At 45.2% G+C, this 23,520-nt stretch overlaps 1 protein-coding gene across 10 annotated transcripts in view; it reads left to right on the forward strand.

Annotated features, from left to right (window-relative positions):
- WDR64 (WD repeat domain 64) overlaps positions 1–23,520 on the forward strand; it is a 249,732-nt gene that overhangs the window by 154,367 nt on the left and 71,845 nt on the right. For all 10 annotated transcript variants that reach the window (XR_004538666.1, XR_004538667.1, XM_033935909.1 and 7 more), the window contains 2 exons: positions 7,798–7,928; positions 20,221–20,328. Coding sequence is in view for 8 of the 10 variants with exons in the window: in XM_033935909.1 (XP_033791800.1) it covers positions 7,798–7,928; positions 20,221–20,328 (239 nt within the window). In the remaining 2 variants the exon portion in view is untranslated. The remainder of the gene's footprint in view (positions 1–7,797; positions 7,929–20,220; positions 20,329–23,520) is intronic.

The following is a 23,520-nucleotide window of genomic DNA, read 5'->3' on the forward strand; positions in this document are numbered from 1 at the left end:
CTGTACGGCAACTCCTCCAGCCCCTTAACCATTTTAGTCGCTCTTCTCTAGACCCTTTCAAGTAGTACTGTGTCTTTCTTCATGTACGGCAACCAGTGCTGGACGCAGTATTCCAGGTGGGAGCATACCATGGTCCGGTACAGCGGCATGATAATCTTTTCTGATCTGTTCATGATCACCTTCTTAATCATTCCTAGCATTCTGTTCACCCTTTTCGCCACCACCACACATTGCGCAGATGGCTTCATTGACTCCCAAGTCTCTTTCCTGGGAGTCTCTCCAAGTACCGCCCCGGACAACTCTATCCTCTCTCCTTCCGTCACCCAATCCTCCCAACTCCCCCATGCCCCTGATGACCCCTCTGTCCCTCCCTAACTTATTCAGGAAATCCCTCCGGAGGGACACTTACCCTCCGGCTGGCAGGCTCACCTCTTACAAAATGGCGGGCCTTCCCCTTCCCAGTGTATCCTGGGATGTGCCGGGGAGGAGCCTAAGGCTTTGATTGGCCAAGGTTGCTTAAGGCCTTTCCTATGGGTTTTTGTTAAATTGCGGGTGTATTCTGCACATGTGCTATCACCACCACCAGCAACTCATCTCAGTTAAATTCAGCGAGCCTACCTTTTGCTCTGCGAACCTCATTTGCATTAACTATTTTTGGAGAATGACTTGCCTTTTTAAAATTGTTACAAGAACAGCTTCAACAATGGCCTGTTGGTGTTTACTGCGAAGCTTTAAGAATCTTCCCCTCAGTGTCCATGACATTGTATCCTGAATTAATTATCTATATTTCAGGGCAAAGCTTAAGGGCATTCTGTTTACTCACACAATTTACTTGCTGGTTGAAATTTCTTACTTGAATTATCTTTAAAACTAGAATTTTCTGATGTTAGGCTTGTGGACTCCTTGTGAATATCTGGTTTAGGTTAGTTTATAAATTCTTGTATTTTTTTCTTATTTATATATTTTGTTAATCCCCTATAAAATATGTTTATATGTAATGGTTTGTCTAACTTGTTCTTAGAACTGTGTGTTTCATTGACTACTCAAAAATTCAGCATATAAAAATTTGATAAATGAAATTAAACATGCTTGCTAATGGAATGTTAGGGTATGAGTGGTAAACTAGGATTAATCCAACACTGCTCCTTGTGACCCTGGGCAAGTCACTTAATCCCCCATTGCCCCAGGTACATCTGACAGAGTGTGAGCCCACTGGGACAGATAGGGAAAAATGCTTGAGTACCTGAATGTAAACCATGAAGGCTATAAGTGGTATATAAATACTAAAAAATAAATTAATTGAATGGGATTATATTTGGGGACCAGAAAAAAAAGTAGAAAATGCATACTAGACTGAACATAGCAAATTAATATTGTTATTTGAAGTTGTATCATTTGTGTAGTTCGACATCTTTATAACAGTATTTTAAAGCAAACTCTGCTATAATAAACACCAGGAAAAGTTCCACAAACTGAGAGCAAATTTACCCTACTAATCAATATAAAACAAGTATTGTTATTATAAAGAGAATAAAGTATACCGAGGAAAGAAGAGACGTTTTTTTCTCAAGGTAAGCATTGAGTCCTTTCATAATTTTATCTAACAGTGAAGTGCAGTCCTGAAGTTTCCCCAGTAAACCTGTCATTGAAGTTGCAGCAAGAACCTGTGGGAACAGATATAAAATCTATATAGCTATATAATCAAATAGCTATATAATCAAATGCAAAATACCAATGTAAATAAATGAAAATAGCAAAATTAGGTTCTTACCTCAATAATCTTCTTTCTACTAGATGTGTCTAGTGATCCTAAATGCTAGTGTTATGCATCTGAACCTGCAAGTTTCTTGCACTGGATTATCGTGTGCTATAGCGCGGGCTAGCTGGAAATCTACTGCCTGCTTAAAAGGAGGCAGTAGCGGCTAGCACGTGCGGTAAATTAACATGCGCTATTCTGCATGTTAAGGCCCTAGCATGGCTTTGTAAAAGGAGCCCTATATGTTTTTCTTACCAGATCAACTGGCGCCTGAGCCAATTGGGACCTTAGGCCCCTTCCAGTGCATCCAGGATGTACCGGGAGGGGAAAGGGCCTTCTGCCTGATTTTCAACAAAACGTACGGGGGGGGGGGGGGGGGGGGGGGTGCAGTGTTGAGGATAGAAGGTTCTCGAGTTGGAGGGTCTGATCCAAAAAAACCCAGCCCACTAGATCACCAGGATTTTGTGGAAGGGGTCAGGGAGCTCAGAAGGTGAGGGGAGGGGTGCTTGGTGTCTGGGGTGTCGGAGGGAAGGGAAAGCATGCATGTGGCAAGGAGTCATAGAGGAGGAGAGGTGCCGATGCCCCCACCAAGACGGTGCCCAGGGTGGACCGCCCCTCCCGAACTATGCCATTGTTCCTCTTCAGTCTTGTGTGTCTGTTGTTGCAGATTGGTTGTCGTCTCATTGTCTACTTATTAATGCGAAAACCCTCCCATTATCTGTTGGATTAGTGGAATGCTTTCTGCTCCTACAGATCCTATCAAATTATTAGATGTTGATTTGATTCCAGTAAAGACATTCCGTTATCTAGGACAGTGTTTTTCAACCGCTGTTCCGCGGCACACTAGTGTGCCGCGAGATGTTGCTTGGTGTGCCGTACGGTCAGGGCCGCCATCAGGGCAGTACCACCAGTCTAGGGAGAGGAGCGGTCCGCCCCACGTGGACAGGAGAGAGCTGGACGGGGGACCCGCGGAGTTCAATACATCTCGAGCCGCGAGGCTCGTCTTCTGTTCCTGCCTGCCCTGCAGCTAACATATAGCCGATCGCAAGCGTTCCCCAATGTCAGCGCTGACGTCGGAGGGTGGGCTTAAGCAAAGCCTGCCCTCCGACGTCAGCGCTGACGTCGGAGAATACTTCCGTTCGGCTATTTGTGCGCGGCAGGGCAGGCAGGAAGCAGAAGACAAGCCTCGCGGCTTGAGCTTCGTTTTGCTGAGAAAGTTGCAAAGATGGGTTGGGAGGCAAACACGGAACACAAAAGGGGGGAGGGAGTGCGTTTTGGACACAAGGCATGAACTTGGGAGAGAGGAAGGGAGGGAAAGAGATGCTGAGGTGGGGGAGGGAATGGGTTTTTGGACACAGAAGGCATGGACTTGGGAGAGAGGAAGGGAGGGAAAGAGATGCTGAGGTGGGGGAGGGAATGCATTTTTGGACACAGAAGAAATGGACTTGGGAGAGAGGAAGGGAGGGAAAGAGATGCAGAGGTGGGGGAGGGAATGCGTTTTTGGACACAGAAGAAATGGACTTGGGAGAGAGGAAGGGAGGGAAAGAGATGCTGAGGTGGGGGAGGGAATGCGTTTTTAGACACAGAAGAAATGGACTTGGGAGAGAGGAAGGGAGGGAAAGAGATGCTGAGGTGGGGGAGGGAATGTGTGTTTGGACACAGAAGGCATGGACTTTGGAGAGAGGAAGGGAGGGAAAGAGATGGTTGTGTACACGGGGAATAGAAGAAAGGAGAATTTTTGGTCATAGGGAGGGAGTGAGGTACAGATAGTGGCATACCAGGGTGGGGGGGGGCGGTCTGCCCCACCCCGGGTTTACGTCCCAAGGGGGTGCACAGCTGGCCACCCTCCAGTGTTGTCCCTAGGCCGGCAAACTGCGGCTCTTTAGCCACTTGAGTGCCACCGCCGCCATCGGGAACAGGCCGGCGCCAAGTTCTCCCTGCTTTTCCCTGTGGGGCCGGCCAACTCTCGCCACTCGCGTCAATTCTGACGTCGGAGAGGACGTTCTGGGCCAGCCAATCGCTGCCTGGCTGGCCTAGAACGTCCTCTCCAACATTAGAATTGACGACGGGTGGCGAGAGGGAGACGCAGGGAGAAGGACCGAGATTGTCTGGCAAAGTTACACGAGAAAATGGAGTAGATTCTGCGCCGTTCACGGAGGAGGGTGTTTATGAGCAACTTGAAAAACTGAAGGTGGACAAAGCGATGGGACCAGACGGGATCCATCCCAGGATACTAAGGGAGCTCAGAGAGGTTCTGGCGAGTCCTATTAAAGACTTGTTCAACAAATCTCTGGAGACGGGAGTGATTCCTGGGGATTGGAGGAGAGCGGATGTGGTCCTTATTCATAAAAGTGGTCACAGGGATGAAGCAGGAAACTACAGGCCGGTGAGCCTCACTTCAGTTGTTGGAAAAATAATGGAAGTGTTGCTGAAAGAAAGGATAGTGTATTTCCTTGAATCTAATGGGTTACAGGATCCGAGGCAACATGGCTTTACAAAAGGTAAATCGTGCCAAACGAACCTGATTGAATTTTTTGATTGGGTGACCAGAGAGCTGGATCGAGGACATATGCTAGATGTAATTTACTTGGATTTCAGCAAAGCCTTTGATACAGTTCCTCATAAGAGGCTGTTGAACAAACTTGAAGGGCTGAAGTTAGGACCCAAAGTGGTGAACTGGGTCAGAAACTGGCTGTCGGACAGACGCCAGAGGGTGGTGGTTAATGGAAGTCGCTCGAAGGAAGGAAAGGTGACTAGTGGAGTCCCTCAGGGTTCGGTGCTGGGGCCAATCCTGTTCAATATGTATGTAAGTGACATTGCTGAAGGGTTAGAAGGAAAAGTGTGCCTTTTTGCAGATGATACCAAGATTTGTAACAGAGTAGACACCGAAGAGGGAGTGGAAAATATGAAAAAGGATCTGCAAAAGTTAGAGGAATGGTCTAATGCCTGGCAACTAAAATTCAATGCAAAGAAATGCAGAGTAATGCATTTGGGGATTAATAATAGGAAGGAACCGTATATGCTGGGAGGAGAGAAGCTGATATGCACGGACGGGGAGAGGGACCTTGGGGTGATAGTGTCCGAAGATCTAAAGGTGAAAAAACAGTGTGACAAGGCAGTGGCTGCTGCCAGAAGGATTCTGGGCTGTATAAAGAGAGGCGTAGTCAGTAGAAGGAAGAAGGTGTTGATGCCCCTGTACAGGTCATTGGTGAGGCCCCACTTGGAGTATTGTGTTCAGTTTTGGAGACCGTATCTGGCGAAAGACGTAAGAAGACTTGAGGCGGTCCAGAGGAGGGCGACGAAAATGATAGGAGGCTTGCGCCAGAAGACGTATGAGGAGAGACTGGAAGCCCTGAATATGTATACCCTAGAGGAAAGGAGAGACAGGGGAGATATGATTCAGACGTTCAAATACTTAAAGGGTATTAACGTAGAACAAAATCTTTTCCAGAGAAAGGAAAATGGTAAAACCAGAGGACATAATTTGAGGTTGAGGGGTGGTAGATTCAGGGGCAATGTTAGGAAATTCTACTTTACAGAGAGGGTGGTGGATGCCTGGAATGCGCTCCCGAGAGAGGTGGTGGAGAGTAAAACTGTGAATGAGTTCAAAGAAGCGTGGGATGAACACAGAAGATTTAGAATCAGAAAATAATATTAAAGATTGAACTAGGCCAGTTACTGGGCAGACTTGTACGGTCTGTGTCTGTGCATGGCCGTTTGGAGGAGGATGGGCAGGGGAGGGCTTCAATGGCTGGGAGGGTGTAGATGGGCTGGAGTAAGTCTTAACAGAGATTTCGGCAGTTGGAACCCAAGCACAGTACCGGGTAAAGCTTTGGATTCTCGCCCAGAAATAGCTAAGAAGAAAAATAAAAATAATAATTTAAATTGAATCAGATTGGGCAGACTGGATGGACCATTCGGGTCTTTATCTGCCGTCATCTACTATGTTACTATGTAACTCGGTGCCGGCCTGTTCCCGATGGCGGCAGTGGCAGCCTATTCCCCAGTGGCGGTGGCAGCATTATAAAATACTTTCTTTGTGTTTATTTGATTCCTATTCAAGAGAATTACTTTATATATAGTCAATATAGGCACAGAGTTAAATTTTTTAACATTTTCTAATGGTGGTGTGCCTCGTGATTTTTTTCATGAAACAAGTGTGCCTTTGCCCAAAAAAGATTGAAAAACACTGATCTAGGAATCCTATTTGATAATAAACACTCTTGAGCAGCAGATAGACTATTACTGGAGATGTAATCGTTCAGTCAGTAAGACCTTAGATTTTGATTCCATTCATACATTAATCCATGTCTTTGTAATATCAAGGTTGGATTATTGTACGTCAATATACTGTGGAATCTTTGCAGAATTTTTACAGGTTACAGACATTACAAAATTCAGCAGCCAGGCTTTTATTTAAAGCTAAAGTATATGACCACGTCACCCCCTATGTTGATAAGTTTACATCGGTTGCCTATACACTATAGACTTAAATTTAAAATTATTTGTCTGACTTTTAAAGCTCAACATTATGCAGCTCCAACATACTTGGCTGCTGTAACCAGTCCATATACTCCAACACATACATTACGGTCACATACATACATTATGGTACTTCCTTCACCAAAAATGGCTCATTATGAATCAACTCGTAATTCTCCCTTTTGTCTTTCTGCCTCCAGACCTTCCACAAGTTATTCGAAATGAACTTTCATTCCCAAAATTTAAGTCTTTGTTGAAAACTCATTTTTTAAACTTGGCATTTAATCTGACTTAATTTTTAGATTGTTTGCAGACATGAGAAGGTTGTGTTCAGGAGAGCAGATCATAAAGAGGTTTTTTGGTTTTTTTAAAAAAATCTATTTCAGTTAGATCTTTTCTACTGGTTATGGCATTCTTTTCTTGCTTTAATTTGATTTGATTGTGTTTTGTAAGCCGCATTGATCTGTTGTAAATTGTGGGATATCAAATTTGAATAAACATAGAGAGGAGGACCCAGGCCCATAAGCCACTCTAACCACTACATTTTATGGTTGAAAGTGTGAGCTTACTAAAACCTACCAAAAGCCCACTCTACTGCCATACAGATGTCACCTGTAGCCATGTTGGCTATGGGGTGGTAGACAGGTCAATCTAGTATGTTTTGGAGGAGTTTTGAAGGGCTCAGCATAAATTATAAGGGGTATATGGTGAGATGTACTTCTGGCACTCTTTATGTGAAGTTCACAGCAGTGCCCTCAAAGGTGTCCCACTGCTCTGTTGGCATGTCTGTATGGCCTGTTCATCACAATGCTGACCCTTCACACGTCCAAATGGTTTAGATTTGGATGTTTTCAACTTGAACATTTCTCTGGTCAAAAATTGGGTATTAAATTAGGCATCCTAAGGGTTAGACGATCTGTCGGCCTAGATGTCCAAGTAAGCAATTTTCAAAAAAAAAAAAAAAAAATTGGGGGGATGTCCAGTGGTTCTGCTTTACAAAATGGACATTTCTGTGCTTCCGACTTTGGATGTTTTAGCCGGAAATATCCAAATTGGACTTAGGCATCCTTTTTGAAAATGGCCCTCCATGCTTATAAATGTATGCATGACATCTATTTGCCTAAATTGATGAGCCTGAAAGTCAGTTCTAAGTGCTTAACTATTTTCCCCACCTTAATCTGGCCCTATTGCCACCCACCTTCTATGCACCTAAATTTAGGAATTTAGTGAAAATTTGACTCTAAAATTAGGTACTCAGCTCTAGTAAATTTCAAAGAGGCCTTGAGGAGCATATTCTCTAAGGGGTTCTTTTTATTAAGGTGCACTAACCGATTTAGTGCGCGCTAAATGCTAAGATGCTCACAGGATATAATGGATGCCTTAGCATTTAGCCCGCGCTAAACTGGTTAGTGCACCTTAATAAAAGGACCCCTAAGTTAGAAGCATAAATCCTTTGAATATTGGAACCTTGATATTTGTTTTATGTTTTTAAGCTACATGAATAGTTTTACAAACCACAAGCAAAGGTATCATTTCCTTTCTTGCTTCATTTCCTGTAGTTCACTGGCACCGAGAAGCATGTAATCTGCTTTGACTTGCTGAAACAGGATGACTACTCCTTGCTAGCCACTGGCAGTGTTAATGGCTTGCTTACCCTGTGGGATCTTGAGTCAGCCACAGCCCAGAAGGTGTAAGTATTAGTACTAATAAGGTGACATTTTTAGCTAAAGTTAACCAAACGTACTCAATCAATTAAGATATTCAGCTGATTTATTTTGCTAAGTAGGACTGCTTAATATCGTGGGCTCAAGTTATTGGGCTCCTCAAACCCAGATATCTCGATACCATCATCATTCACAAATTTTTTTTTATATTATAATGGCTTTAGCTACTTATCATATTATATATAATTGGAAGGATAATTCCAAAACGTAACTTTCACGAATGGTGGAATCATCTTTGTACCACCAGAAAATACGAAGAAATAATAGCGTTCAAGCAAAATAACATCGCTAGCTTTACTGGGACTTGGGCTCCTCTTGATGCATAACAGCGGAAGCTGGAATGGCCCGCTTTCTTAATGGTAACATCATCCAGCCCTTCAAACCCTTAAACAAATCCCCAAAGAAGACACGTAAACGTGCGTGGTGAAACCTGGCCGCAGCCCTGTTTATTGTAAATTAACATACTTAAATAACATTTAAATAATATAAATAACAGTACAATCAACTTTTAAATAACCGTTTATCTATTAAAACCTTCACAATGGTATCACCATTGTGACCCAGATCCCGAGCTACTGACACAGATGTAAATGGCCCCCGACCCTGCCATCCAAGCAAGGGTCCGAGGGGTGGCATGTCCCCACATGCCCCATTGTCCAAGGTCATCCGACCAACCAGGCACGGCTCCCAGCCGGCCCACCGCTCATCCCCATGATGAGACCAACCGCCAGTAGCTCGGGATACCGCCTACCAATGCAAACTCACACCCCAGGTACTAACGGGCGGGAGGGCGGGAAAGTTGTCTCGGAGGACCAGAAACCCTTAAGGTCCTCCGAGACCCTCCTTAAATAATCCCTCCACCCCCCGCCCCCCCCCCCACGGCCGCGACACTGACTTATCAGAGGCCAGTCCCTCGGCGGGACGGCCTCTGCCCGCCCAATTTCCTTTCCTACCTAACCCCCCCCCCCCTTTTCCCGAAACCTACTCAGCGGACGGCCCCGCGGGCCTTCCAGCTCCGCGTTAGAGCCGTCCGTCGAGACTAGCTCTCGGACTTTTTATTCTGTAAGGATTTGAATGTTAGGGCTCCTTTTACGAAGGCACGTTAGGGCCTTAATGCGTGGAATAGCGCGCGCTAGCTGCTACCTCCTCCTCTTGAGCAGGCGGGAGTTTTTCGGCTAGGCTAAAAACGCTAGCGCACCTTCATAAAAGGAACCCTTAATATCATATGACTCCTTTGTAACTCTGACTTGTGAGTTTGCAGCTTACTAATGCATTGCTATTATTTTTGTGTTTTAAATTATAATGTATGTTTTTTGAAAAATTTCAATAAAATATTGATGCTACAAAAAAAGGGTTAAATGGGTAGGTTATCCAATTTATTTTAGGACAGTAGTTTTTCTGCGCAGACCGCTAACTGAGTTTATCTGGATAAACTTAGGATAGTATCTAGGGTGGCATCTGAGTACTGGTCAGAATATCACCAGTACCTGAATAAGGGTCAGTAGCCAACTTATACTCGGATATTCAGTGCTAGCTTGAATAGGCGTTGAATATCCAGATATTAAAAAAAAAAAAATGCAGTGGATGGAGTTTAAAAAATGCTGACTGCTGTGGGTTGAATATCATAGTGATTTGTTTTTATCAATTTTGTATTAAGAACATAAGAACATAAGCGTTGCCTCTGCCGGGTCAGACCAGGGGTCCATCGTGCCCGGCAGTCCGCTCCCGCGGCGGCCCCCCAGGTCCATGACCTGAAAGTGTTCCCTACCTAACTTAAAATACCCATACCCTGTTCACTCAATGTCCTGTAAGGTAAATCTCTATCTGTACCCTGTTATCCCTTTCGCTTCCAGGAAGTCATCCAGTCCCTTTTTGAACCCCAGAATTGTACTCTGTCCTATCACCTCTCCGGGAAGCGCGTTCCAGGTGTCCACCACCCTCTGAGTGAAGAAGAACCTCCTTGCATTTGTTATGAATCTGTCTCCTCTCAGTTTTTCTGAATGACCTCTTGTTTTAGTTGTCCCTGCTAGTCTAAAAAATCTGTCCCTCTCCACCTTCTCTATGCCTTTCATGATTTTATAGGTTTCTATCATGTCCCCTCTCAGTCTCCGCTTCTCCAGGGTAAAGAGCCCCAGCCTGTCCAACCGTTCGGCATATGAAAGGTTCTCCATACCCTTTATCATCCTCGTTGCCCTCCTCTGGACCCTCTCGAGTATTGCCATGTCCTTCTTGAGGTATGGTGACCAGTATTGGACGCAGTATTCCAGATGTGGGCGCACCATTGCTCGATACAGTGGCAGGATAACTTCTTTTGTTCTGGTAGTGATACCTTTTTTGATAATGCCCAGCATTTTGTTCGCTTTTTTTGAGGCCGCTGCACATTGCGCCGCCTGCTTCATTGTGTTATCCACCAATACCCCCAGATCTTTTTCTTGGCTTCCTTCCCCGAGTACCCTCCCTCCCATCGTATAGCTGTACATGTAGTTCCCCTTCCCTATGTGCAAGACCTTACATTTCTCCACATTGAAGCTCATCTGCCATTTTTTTGCCCACTCACTCAGTTTGTTCAGGTCGCTCTGCAGTTCTTTGCATTCTTCAACAGTTCCGGCCCTGCTGGAGAGTTTTGTGTCATCCGCGAATTTGATAACTTCGCACTTTGTCCCCGTTTCTAGATCATTAATAAATATATTGAACAGCAATGGTCCCAGCACTGACCCTTGCGGAACACCACTTGTGACCCCTATCCAGTCAGAGTAGTGCCCCTTTACTCCTACCCTCTGTTTCCTGTCCGCCAGCCAATTTTTGATCCATCTGTACACGTTTCCTTCCACCCCGTGACTCCACAGCTTCTTCAGTAAGCGTTCATGGGGCACCTTGTCAAAGGCTTTTTGGAAATCCAGATATATAATGTCTACTGGGTCACCTTGGTCCAATTGCTTACTTATCCCCTCAAAGAAATGCAGTAGATTTGTCTGGCATGATCGGCCTTTACAGAAACCATGCTGACTCGATCTCATCAGATTATTTTTTTCTATATGCTCGTTGATACCTTCCCTGATCATTGATTCGACCATCTTCCCCGGAACAGAGGTTAAACTCACCGGTCTGTAGTTTCCCGGGTCGCCTCTCGATCCTTTTTTGAAGATCGGTGTAACATTCGCTATCCTCCAGTCCTCCGGGATTACCCCTGTTCTCAAGGACAGGTTGCAAATATGCTGCAGTAATTCTGCTGTTTCGTCTCTAAGCTCTTTTAGTATTCTCGGGTGGATCCCGTCTGGGCCCGGAGCTTTGTCCGTTCTTAATCTATCTATCTGCCTGAGAACGTCTTCGAGGCTTACCTCCATGCATGATAGTTTCCCCTCCTGATCTCCCCTGAAGATTTTTTCCGGTTCTGGCACACTGGATGTGTCCTCTATTGTAAAGACCGACGAGAAGAACTTGTTTAGCCTACCAGCCACCTCTTTTTCCTCTTTCACCACTCCCTTCCGGTCACCCTCGTCCAGGGGCCCCACCTCCTCCCTCGCTGGCTGTTTCCCTTTCACATATTGGAAAAATGGTTTGAAATTTTTTGCTTCCTTGGCTAGTCTCTCCTCATACTCTTTCTTGGCTTTCCTGACTACTCGGTGACATTCTTTTTGTTGCTTCCTGTGCTCTCTCCAGTTTCCTTCAGTTTTGTCCTTTTTCCACTTCCGAAATGATTTTTTCTTGTCTCCTATCACTTTCTTTACTTCACTGGTTATCCATGCAGGGTCCTTTGTCTGATTTTTCTTGGAACCTTTCCTAAATCTTGGTATATATAGGTTTTGTGCCTTGTTTACTGTGTCCTTGAATAGGGACCAGGCTTGCTCCACAGTCCGCGTTTCCTTGGAGCTGTTTCTGAGCTTTTTTCTCACCATTTGTCTCATGGCATCATAGTTCCCTTTCTTGAAGTTAAATGTTGTTGCCTTGGTTCTCTTTCCCATAGGTAGTCCTACTTGCACTTTGAACTGAATCATGTTGTGGTCACTGGTTCCTAGTGGTCCTATGATCTCCACATCCTTCGCGGGGCCTTTCAGCCCATTGAGGATCAGATCCAGGGTCGCTGATCCTCTCGTTGGTGCCTCGACTAGTTGTTCCATGAAGCAGTCCTGTACTGCTTCCAGGAACTCCGTTTCCCTTGCACATTTTGAGTTTCCGAGACACCAGTCTATCCCAGGATAGTTGAAATCTCCCATAACTATGGTGTTTGGGTTCTTGCATTCCCTTCTCAGCTCGGCTACCATTTCTGTATCTTCAGCTTCAGTTTGCCCAGGTGGACGGTAGAACAGTCCCATCTTTATCTCGGCTCCGTTGCTTCCTGGTACTTTGATCCACAATGCCTCCAGTTGGGCATTTGTCTCTGCTGTGTCCACAGTGGTTGAGTGAATTGTATCCCTTATGTATAGTGCTATTCCTCCCCCCTTCTGGTAAGTCCTGTCTTTTCGGTAGAGTTTGTATCCTGGCAGTACTATGTCCCATTTGTTTTCCTCGTTCCACCATGTTTCCGTGATCCCTATGATGTCTAGTTTCTCATTATTGGCCATGACCTCTAGTTCCCCCATTTTGTTCTTTAGGCTCCTTGCATTTGTATACATGCAGTTCAAGTCCTGGCATTTTCTCTTCCTTTCTATTTCACCTTGCATTTCATTCTTCATTTTGTCCCCTTCCTGGCCTGCCAACTCCTGAGTATTGTCTCTTTTGGCCTTTCTTTGTGGTAGATTCCTATTGCCTTCCCCTTGTGGCATGTTCCTATTGTCCTCCTCTTGTTCTCTCTCAACATCCAATCCCGTTTTGACTTCCCCTTCCAGTATGTTTATCCTGTCCCCCTCTCGCTTCATCTGACTCTGTTTCATTATTTTATTATGCTGTGTACTATCTGTAATGTTTTTATGTTTAGATCAAATGGAACAGAAATAGGAATGAATGAATAAATAAATAAGTAACAAGAAGTTGGAAATTGCCCTTTATAAAGGATTTTTCACAGATATATCTAATCTAATCTTCCATTTGTGAGTCGCACAAACCGATACAAGCGCAAGGCGACAGATGCCAGTAGATGTGCATTAAGGCGGCGATTCTATTAGCTGGTGTCTCCTTTTAGGCACACAAATGCCATGGTTATTGTTTTATTGTTTATTAAAAGCTTCAATACTACTACTAATGACTGAGAAGTCAATTCAGAGCGGTTTACATGAGCTTCTGTAAAGGTGTTACAATTCTGAGTTAAAATTTCTGGGAAGGTTTTCAGCACTGACACAATTAAATGTATCATGTTCTATGATTATCTGGCATAGCGAGGTTAGGAGGCACCCCCCCATGCCCTCCTCTCTCCCCCCCACTCCTTCCATGCCTCTCTGTCACCCACACCACATTCACACCTTCCCTTCCCCCTGTACCTCTTTAAATCTTCACCACCATGAGCAGCTTCTCTGGCCTACTGCTTGCGCCCGATGTTGGCTTTCCCTCTAATGTCACTTCCTGGCCACTCAACCAGGAAGTGATTTCAGAGGAGAGCCAGACCAGCGCGAGCAGCAGGCTGGAGACGTGGCTCATGATGACAAATATTTAGAGGTACAGGGGAAGGGAGGGCGTGAGAGTGGCATGAAGGGTCGAAGAGGATCCGGTGCCTCCACCAAGGTGCCTCCACCCCAACCCCACCCTCCTTTACTACACCATTGAGTGCCCAGATTCTATTATGGAATACTAATGTGACCCAGTGTAAGCACGCCCACACAATCACACCAACCATAAACCTGGCACAACTGCGCTCACATCTCACCTCCCTCTCCTCTGTGACTAGAGCACTAAACCTCCTGGGTGGAGCCAGGAAGACCAACTTGCTGGAATGTTTACCAACTCTTTGCCTAGGTTGTCCTCCCCTATTCCTCCCCTAGCTGCTGCTGCTTTTGGAGGCTCGCGCTTAGTTTACAGCAATTTGATACTCTCAGGCCTTCCACATAACCATCTAGCTCACTTCCAATCTGTCCCGAATTTAGCTGCATGACTCATATTCTGGGAGAGTCACTACACTTCTCCCTCTATATTCGCAGTTTCAGCATTCATGGTTTCGATTATTTGCGGGTTTTAGCTTGCTGGCTCCTCCTCCCAAATTACTTCAGCTTGCATAGAGAAATCGCTGATTCCAAACATTTACAGAGAAAATTGCTGATTCCCGGCACTTTCTTCACCGTGTTTTGCCTCTCCTTCAGGAACAAGGCAGGTCTTCTACCATGTTATTCGTGGTTTCACCATATTCACGATGGTTTTTAATAGAAAACAGTGAATAACATATGAAAAAATTATTCACGGTTTTTCTGTATTTGCGGTTCTGTTAATCCCCTATCACAGCGAATACGGAGGGAGAAGTGTATACTCGTGTTACCCCTCTCCTAAAGTCACTTCATTAGCTTCCCATCCATTTCTGAATACAATTCAAACTCCTCTTACTGACCTACAAATATGCTCACTCAGCTGCCCCTCACTATCTCTCTTCGCTTATCGCCCCCTGTGTTCCACCTCCCCCCCCCCCCCCGACCTCCACTCAGCTGGTAAATCCCTTCTATCTGTGCCCTTCTCTTCAACTGCCAACTCCAGACTCCGTCCCTTCTACCTTGCTATGCCTTATGCTTGGAACAAGCTGCCTGAAGCCCTACGGCGAGTTCCATCTCTGGCAGTGTTCAAGGCCCAGTTAAAAGCCCACTTCTTCGAGAGTACTTTTGATTCCTAACTCATCTCACCTTGGGTTCTGCATCCCAACTGTATATGTCATGTCTCTCTGTCCAAGTTAGATTGTAAGCTCTTCCGAGCAAGAATCATCTATAAATGTCAAAATGTACAGCCTGCGTATGCCTTTCAGAGCTATATAAGTGATAAGTAGGGGGAGAGTATGACACAGTGATTAAAGCTACAGCCTCAGCACCCTGAGGTTGTGGGTTCAAACCCACACTGCTCCTTGTGATCCTGGGCAAGTTACTTAATCCCCTCATTACCCCAGGTACATTAGATAGATTGTGAGTCCACCAAGACAGACAGGGAATAAATTCATGTAAACCATTCTGAGCTCCCTTGGGAGAACGGTATAGAAAATCTTCTATAATAAAACCCTAAGCGCCCATGTGCACTTACAACGCCGTGATCCCTGACAGCGTGATGTGTGACTCCGTGGCTGTGTTCAATGTGTGGCGCATGCGGCGTGTGTTGGCTTGCAGTGCATGCGGCGGGTTGAGCGGCAGCGAGAGCAATGGCAGGAGGGTGTCCTTCAGCCTGGATGAAGCGGACAGGTTGTGGGTGCTGCGAGGCATCCTGCTGCTACTGCTGCACAGGGAAGTGGAGGGGGAGAGGGAAAAGGGGCTGCTGTACAGGGGAGGGGTGTGCTTGGGGGCAGGCAACAATCTTGGTTTGCTCGGGGGGCCAGAGAGAAATAGGCAAGGGGCCAGGGAGAGAGACAGACAGACAGACAGACAAGGGGCCAGGGAGAGACACAGACAGAAAGAATGACAAACAGATAGGGGGCCAGAGAGACAGACAGACAAACAGCCAGCCAGCAGCCAAGGAGCGAGAAAGAAAGACAGATGGACAGGGGCCAGGGAGAGACACAGACAGAAAGAATTACAGACAGACAGGGGGCCAGAGAGATAGACAGAAAGACAGACAGACAGAGGCTAAAGAGAGAGACAAAGAAAAAAAGACAGACAGACAGCGGCCAAGGAGAGAGAGAGAGACAGAAAGAAAGACAGACAGACAGACATAAAGCGGCCAAGGAGACAGAGAGACAGAAAGAAAGACAGACAGACACATCTATTCTAGCACCTGTTAATGTAACGGGCTTAATGACTAGTTGAATAAATAAATAAATAAATAGTAGTAGTAATAGCTTTTAAAGGGACACATGACACAATCCCTTCCACTATAAGGTCTACTGGGCTACTACAAACCCCTTCCAATAAGGAGGTACCATCCCAGGTTTTCCTCAGCTTCTCTTCTCACTGAGCTGATGATCTCAATGTCTTATGGAACTTGTAGTTTCTGGCTTTCCTTGTTATAGTGAAACACAGAGAAAAAAAAATCCAACGTAGTCTGCAGTGAAGCAAGCAGCAAGCAAGAAACAACAAACAAACTGCAGATAATGTACAAGATGCAGGCGTTGTTTATTAAAACAATAAAAATGCAGTAAAATATACAACCTTATTACCAACCAAGAGTCCCTTGGTTGGTAATAAGGTTGTATATTTTACTGCATTTTTATTGGTAACACCTGCATCTTGTACATTATCTGCAGTTTGTTTGTTGTTTTTTCCTTGTTATAGTGACAAGCAGTAGTCACTTGCTTGTCACAATACACTTAAGCTGATCATTATTGTACACGTATATTTTTTTCCTCCAAACAATGGCATTTGGATAATTGGAGTACAAAGTTCATGAATAGCAGAATTTCTTATTATGCAGTACAATACAAGACAATACTGGTATTTATTGTCCACATCTTACCAAAGGTTTAGAGCGGATTATAAAAGAATATACTAAACAATCCTAACAAAGCATGAATCGGGCAGCACTACTGTTCCCTGCTGCAATGTGTTCCTGTCTTTATGTCCCTTTCTTTAGAGTTCCCTAAAGTGGTTTGGGCTTCTGGACCCTTCCCCAGCACTTTAGGAACAGACCAGATAGGCCCTTGGATCTGAGGACTTTTGGTTCTGTGGCAGCTGTACCCTACCTGAAACAGAATCATGGGCTTTAGGCTTGTTTATACTGGGCTTTGGCACAGAGGCAGGGACTTCATTTCTGTCTGCATACTTTGCACTGGGTCCTGGGATGCCCTCAGAATTTTCCCTGCCACAACCTCTGGGGCCATTCAATATAATATCCTAAGATCCATAGTACAAACTTTTAAAAAGCAACAAACACAAACAGGAATCCAGTAGGGAGTAATTCTATACCACTGTGCCTCTATATAGGTGTCCATAGGGTGCATATGTGGCAGCTATTCTAGAAAGGAAAGTAGATGCTTTTATTTTAGGTGCGACTACTTATGCTGGCTATAGAGTTGGTGAAAGTGCTCATACCTAAATGCCAGACATAAGTGCATAGCTTCCAGAAGTGTAAGTTTGAGTCCTACCTACGATCTCATGTGTGCTTCCACCTGTAAAATACGTGCAATGTAAGTTATTTATTTATTAATTAACAGAATAGCACTTAGATGGAAATTTAGCCTTTACACTTTATCAAATTACCCCCTTAATCCAAGATTCTATAAATGGTGCCTAAAATGACACACAATCCTGAGATTATTTTACATTGTCATTAACAAATCAGTAATTGGCTGTTAACATCAATTATTGGCATTAATTGGCTCAAATTTGCATTTGTGCATGGCTACGTGTCATTCTGTAAGGATCTGTGCCCAAATCCTCTTGTGCATAATGGGAGGGACATGTGTGGGTCAGGGGTATTCCAAAGAATTACGCACAGTATTAAAAGAATTTGAGGGCTGCGTGCCCAAGTTATGCACCAGGATTAACACTGGGTTTCAGTTAGTGTTAAGTTCTCGCATCCATAGTTGGGTGCCGGAGTGGACACTAAGGCCTGGATTCTCTATAGCAGTGTTTTTCAACCTTTTTTGGGCAAAGGCACACTTGTTTCATGAAAAAAATCACGAGGCACACCACCATTAGAAAATGTTAAAAAATTTAACTCTCTGCCTATATTGACTATATATAAAGTAATTCTCTTGAATAGGAATCAAATAAACACAAAGAAAGTATTTTATAATTACTTTATTACGAAATAAAAATTATAAAAATTATAAAATACTTTATTCAGTGCGAAACCTGGGCCTGTTTGGCTGAACACAAAGCTGATATTCTGGCTGGAATCGAAGAAAGACACACACGTAGCTCTTCGTCAACAGCTCTCAGTCTCTCTCTGTATTTGGTTTTTATAGCATACAAAAATAGACAAATATACCCTCCATCCTTTTTATTAAACCACAATAGCAGTTTTTAGCGCAGGGAGCTGTGCTGAATGTCCAGCGCTGCTCTTGACGCTCATAGGCTCCCTGCGCTAAAAACCACTATTGCGGTTTAGTAAAAGGTGACCATATTGTAAAATATAGACAGCAGATATAAATTCAGAACTGTGCATAGTAAGTGAAGGGAAGTTTTCATCTCTGGGAATTTACCCAGTTAACTATTAAGTTATTTGGGCAAATTCCTTTGAAAACTGTGGTAATACTGCCTCCACTTTGCTAAATTTAAAATAAAATCATTTTTCCTACCTTGTCTGGTGATTTCTGGTTGCACTTTCTTCTTCTGACTGTGCATCCAATCTTTCTTCCCTTCTATCAGCCTGTATGCTTTCTCTCCTCCACACCTCATTCCCTCCCCCAACTTTTTCTTCCTCTCTCCCTGACCTTTCTTTCTTTTTTTCTGTTTCTCTTCTTTCCTTCTGTTTCCCTGCCTGCCCCCTTTCTTTCTTTCTCCCTGCCGTTCCCCAAGCCACTGCCGCTGCCATCGGGGAACAGGACCCACCAATGGATAACAGGCCCCAAAGCCGACGCCGACGCATGCTCTCCCTGACGTCAATTCTACAATTGGAGAGGAAGTTCCGCCCAGCCAGGCAGCGATTGGCTGGCCCGAACTTCCTCTCCGACTGCAGAATTGACGTCGGGGAGAAGAAGACTTATCGGCTCGATAGATTAGATCGCCAAGACAAAGTGAGTCCTGGGTGATCGACTCACTTTGCCTTGGCGAGCTACTGGCGCCCCTGCCTCGGGCCCCCTGTCAGCTCCGGGCCCTGCGGCACACCAGGCAACATCTCGCGGCACACTAGTGTGCCGCGGAACAGCGGTTGAAAAACACTGCTCTATAGGACGCCTGGTCTCAGAAGCTGATGGATGTCCTATACAGAATCATGCCTACGCCTAAAGTGAACCTGATTTCTCTAACCATCATCCATGTTACAGAATCGGATTGTAAGTAGATGTGGCCGCTGAGCTTATCGCAATAGCGGCTGCCCATCCCCCCACCCCAAACGAACATGGCGAGAGGGATGCCCAGTCCCTCCTGCCTGGCACCTCCCCCCCCCCCCGAATGAATGCAGCAGGAGGGATGCCTAGATCCTCCTGCCGGAAACCCCCCCATAGATCGTGCCACCCCCCCACCCCCTCACTCCACCCCCCCATAGAGTGTACTGCTCCCCCCCACACCTGAACCCCCCCCCCCCTTCCGACCTCTCTCTAACCTTTTTGGAAGGCTGGTTGGACGGGACTTCCCTCCATCCGGCCAGCAGGCCATCCTCCATCGGAATGAGGTGGGCCTGCTCCTTCCCAGTGTATTGTGGGATTACACTGGGGAGGGGCCTTATTAACTTAAGCACCTAAGTTAAGGCACTGTTTGTAGAATTTCCCCCCTCAATCGAGCAATAATTTTTTCTGGTGCCTAAGTTTTGGCATCATTTATTAAATCCAGTCATTAAAGGCCTGCATTGTTGGGGAAAAAATGTACCATGCAGCAATGGGTTCAATCTGTTCCCCCATCATTTTGGAAGTGGAAAAATGTACCAATTGTTGGTTTGGGGGGGCCAAGGTCTTACATTTAAGCGTAAAAAGAGGTTTTGGTTCATCTGGGAACCTTATATTTTAGTTCTTTCTGCTCGTGCCAGGAGCTTAGTTCTTAAGCAAGCTAATTTATAGATTACACTTTTTTATATTCTATTAAAGTGTATTGGGCACATCTTTTCCACATATATAGGATGATGGTGAGGGGAGTGGGGAGAGTTGAGGACTGGGTGATGAGGGGTTATTCAGGATACTTGCATTATGGATTGAGTTGGTTTATATAAATAGTTGGTTCAATAGTTCACAATGGTGTGGGATTGGGGAGAGAGGGCGGGGCATATAGACAGTATCCTCCAGGGCCCATAAGAGTCCAGGTCCCTGGTGTGATGGATAGAGCTTATAGACGGGTACTGGAGACGGGTGGGAAAGGGATTGAACCACACTCTGTTTTGTAAAATGATTATGGTTGATTCAGTATTCTTCTTATATTGTACTATTGTATATTGACAAATGGAGAATTGTATTGAGTTATTTTGGGCTATTTTTCAAGTGCCATCAGTAAAAATTATTTAAACATAAATCCAGTCATTTACACCCAGAAGACATTATCACAGGTAACCTTTTATCCTTCCTATAATGCTTAAGATTTGGAAGCGTCAGGTGAAACTAGACTGATTTGCTTACAGATTTAAAACGGAGAGCACAGAGGATCAAATGAAGCAGCTAACCCCCGGAGATCTGAAATTGCGGAGAGTCAATGCCGTCAAGTTCATTTACCCTGTGACTACAATCAGGTAACAAGCTGCATCCCCTACTCTCTATGTCATGTCTGTCTGTCCAAGTTAGATTGTAAGCTCTTCCGAGAAGGGACTGTCTATAAATGTCAAAATGTACAGCTCTGCGTTCACCTGTCAGCACTATATAAATGATAAGTGTAGTAGGTAGTAGGTAGTAGGAGTAGTAGTACACTTCCCCCTCCCCATTCGCGGTTCCTGCACTCGCGGTTTCATATAATCGCGATTTTTTTCTGGGGAAGGGGAAAATAAAAAAATCATTCTTAATGTTAAAAAAATCCATCTTTTTTTCCTCCCTGCTGCCTTCCCGGCCTTACCTGGTGGTCTAGAGGGCTTTCGGGGCAGGAGTGATCTTCCTATGCTCCTGCCCCGTGCAGATCGCCATGAGGAAATGGCTGCTGGGAGTTCCCGTAGTCTCTCGAGACTACGTCGGGAACTCCCTACAGCCATTTCCTCATGGCGATCTGCACGGGGCAGGAGCGTATGAAGATCGCTCCTGCCCCGAAAGCCCTCTAGACCACCAGGTAAGGCCGGGAAGGAGGCAGGGAGGTGGGGGTGGGTCAGAGCCGGATAATCGCGGTTTTTTGGCATTCGTGGTTCGGCTCTGCCCGTATCCCCCGCGAATGACGAGGGAGAAGTGTAGTACATTTGTCAGCTTTGTATTCCATGTGTATGAAATCCCTTTGTGCTTGCATCTGTGCTTAATACAGATATTCAGTGCAGCTGTTTAATCAGCAGTGCTGAATATCTACTGTAGATTAGGATTGATGGAGCCAGCTAAGTGAAGGGTAATTCTATGAAGAGATGCCTTTTTTTTTTTTTTAGGTGCCAAGAATGTGCCCATCTGGAGCTTATTCTACAAAGAAAAGTGGATGTCTACTCTTCTATATAGAATACTAGTTTGCTAGGCCTAAAACATGCCTTTCTTTTAGGCACAAGCAGATAAATGCTTGCGCCCACTGGTGAAGAATGCATGTGCATTATAGTATATGCACGTAAACACACGGTCTGCTCACGGTCCTCCCAAGCCCTACCCATATGAATGGTCAATTCCCCCACAGCATCTTCCTGTCCCTTCTCTCTTCCATCCTGCCAGGCCCCCCTCCACCATAGTCCAGCATTTCCCCATTTCTCTCTCTCTCTCTCCCCTCCCATTGCCTGCATTTCTCCCTCAATCCCTTTTGCCCATGGATCCAATATCTCTCTCTTTCTCCCCTTCCCATGTGCATCTCCTACCCTCTCGCTCTCTTTCTCCGTTTTGCCCCGGGTCCAACATTTCTCTTTTCCTCCCTCCCCCCAGCCCCATGAAGCATTTCTCCCTCCCTCCCATGATCATGCTCAACATTATTTATTTATTTAAAACATTTATATCCTGTCTATCACAAAAATCTCTGTGGGTTACAACCTAACCACATGTGCATAAATAGACGGACAACCTAACACATCATTACTATCTTATCAAAAATAAAAAACATTCTGATGACATTGTACTTACAAACTTCAATAAAATACAATTTCCTCCCTTCACAAATTGCCAAAGGCCTCCTGAAAAGAGAAAGCCTTCAAGCACTTAGGAAAAGATAAAAATGAGGAAATCTGATGAATATTACCTGGAAGTTAATTCCACAAATGCAGGCCCACCACATTAAAGACCAAGAATGCAATGAGGGCACTTCCATTGGAAGCTGAGACTCAGACCACAGTGAACGGGGAGGTACGGTACGGTATTGGGGTTTAAGAAAGGATTGGACAAATTCCTGCTGGAAAGGGGGATAGAAGGGTATAAATAGAGGATCACTGCACAGGTCCTGGACCTGTTGGGGCCGCCGCGTGAGCGGGCTGCTGAGCACGATGGACCTCAGGTCTGACCCAGCAGAGGCATTGCTTATGTTCTTATGTACATGCGGCACAATTAAAGTAGCTACTACTTTTGGCAGTGCTTGCTGTAAGGCCTTATTTACTAACACCAGTAGCTTGAACTGAATTCTCCAAGATGCCTGTAGCCAATGCAACTTAGACAGTAAAGGAGACACATGCCCACAATGAGAAATACCTCCAATCACTTTAGCTGCCGCATTCTGAGCCACCTGTAATGCCCTTAGCGCCTTTTTTGCAAGCCCACAAAAGAAAGCAACTCGGTTCATAGACAACCCCGCAAAAGACAAAGGTGCGCGCCGACAACTGAGCGCAAGACGGAGGCGCGCGCCGAAGAAAATTACAGTTTTTAGGGGATCCGACGGGGGGTTTTGTTGGGGAGCCCCCCCCAGTTTACTTAATAGAGATCGCGCCGGCGTTATCGGGAGTTTGGGGGGTTCTAACCGTCCACATTTTACTGTAAACTTAACTTTTTCCCTAAAAACAGGGAAAAAATGAAGTTTTCAGTAAAATGTGGGGGGTTACAACCCCCCAAACCCCCCACAACACCCCCACAACGTGGCGCGATCTCTATTAAGTAAAGAGGGGGGGTTTCCCCCCACACACCCCCGTCGGAGCCCTAAAAACAGTAATTTTGTACGGCGCACACCCCCGCGCTGTGCTGAATTGTCTGGGCGCGCCTTTGTCCCGGCGCGCTTTTGACCTGACACCAAGCAACTCTGATCGTACATTTCCGCCAGTTACATAAAAACATCTATTAGGAAGGAATGAACTGAACCATTTAAACACTGTTCCTGAAAACCCAAATGTGCACAAGCATTCCAAAAGTGCAAAAGCATTCCTGGTATCAAATAGAGAATGACACAAGGACAATTTTTTCCCCGTCCTGTCCCCATGAGTTTTGTCAGTGTCCCTGCCCCATTCCTGTAAACTCTGCCTCAACTGCACAAGCCTCAAACACTTTTAATTTTAAAGTGTTTGAGGTTTGTGCAGATGAGGATGGAGCTTGCAGGAATGGTACAGGGACAGGAAAAGAACTCACAGGGATGGAATGGGAAAATGAGTTTCCACGGGGACAGGGAAAAATTTGCCCCTGTGTCATTCTCTAGTATCAAGAGACACTAATAATAGTGTTTCTCCTTATCAAATCCTTTCAGAATCTCTTCACAAAATGATAGCAAAAGCAACTCTGCATTGTGACCTTTATGAAATCCAAACTGGAAGTCATCCAAGCAACCTTGAGATGCCACAAAATCTTCTAATTGCTGCAAAACCGTCTTCTCAAAAAAAATGATCTCATGCACAGTCGACAGGCTT

The sequence above is a fragment of the Geotrypetes seraphini genome, chromosome 3, assembly GCF_902459505.1.
Source record: "Geotrypetes seraphini chromosome 3, aGeoSer1.1, whole genome shotgun sequence".
Lineage (NCBI taxonomy): Eukaryota > Metazoa > Chordata > Amphibia > Gymnophiona > Dermophiidae > Geotrypetes > Geotrypetes seraphini.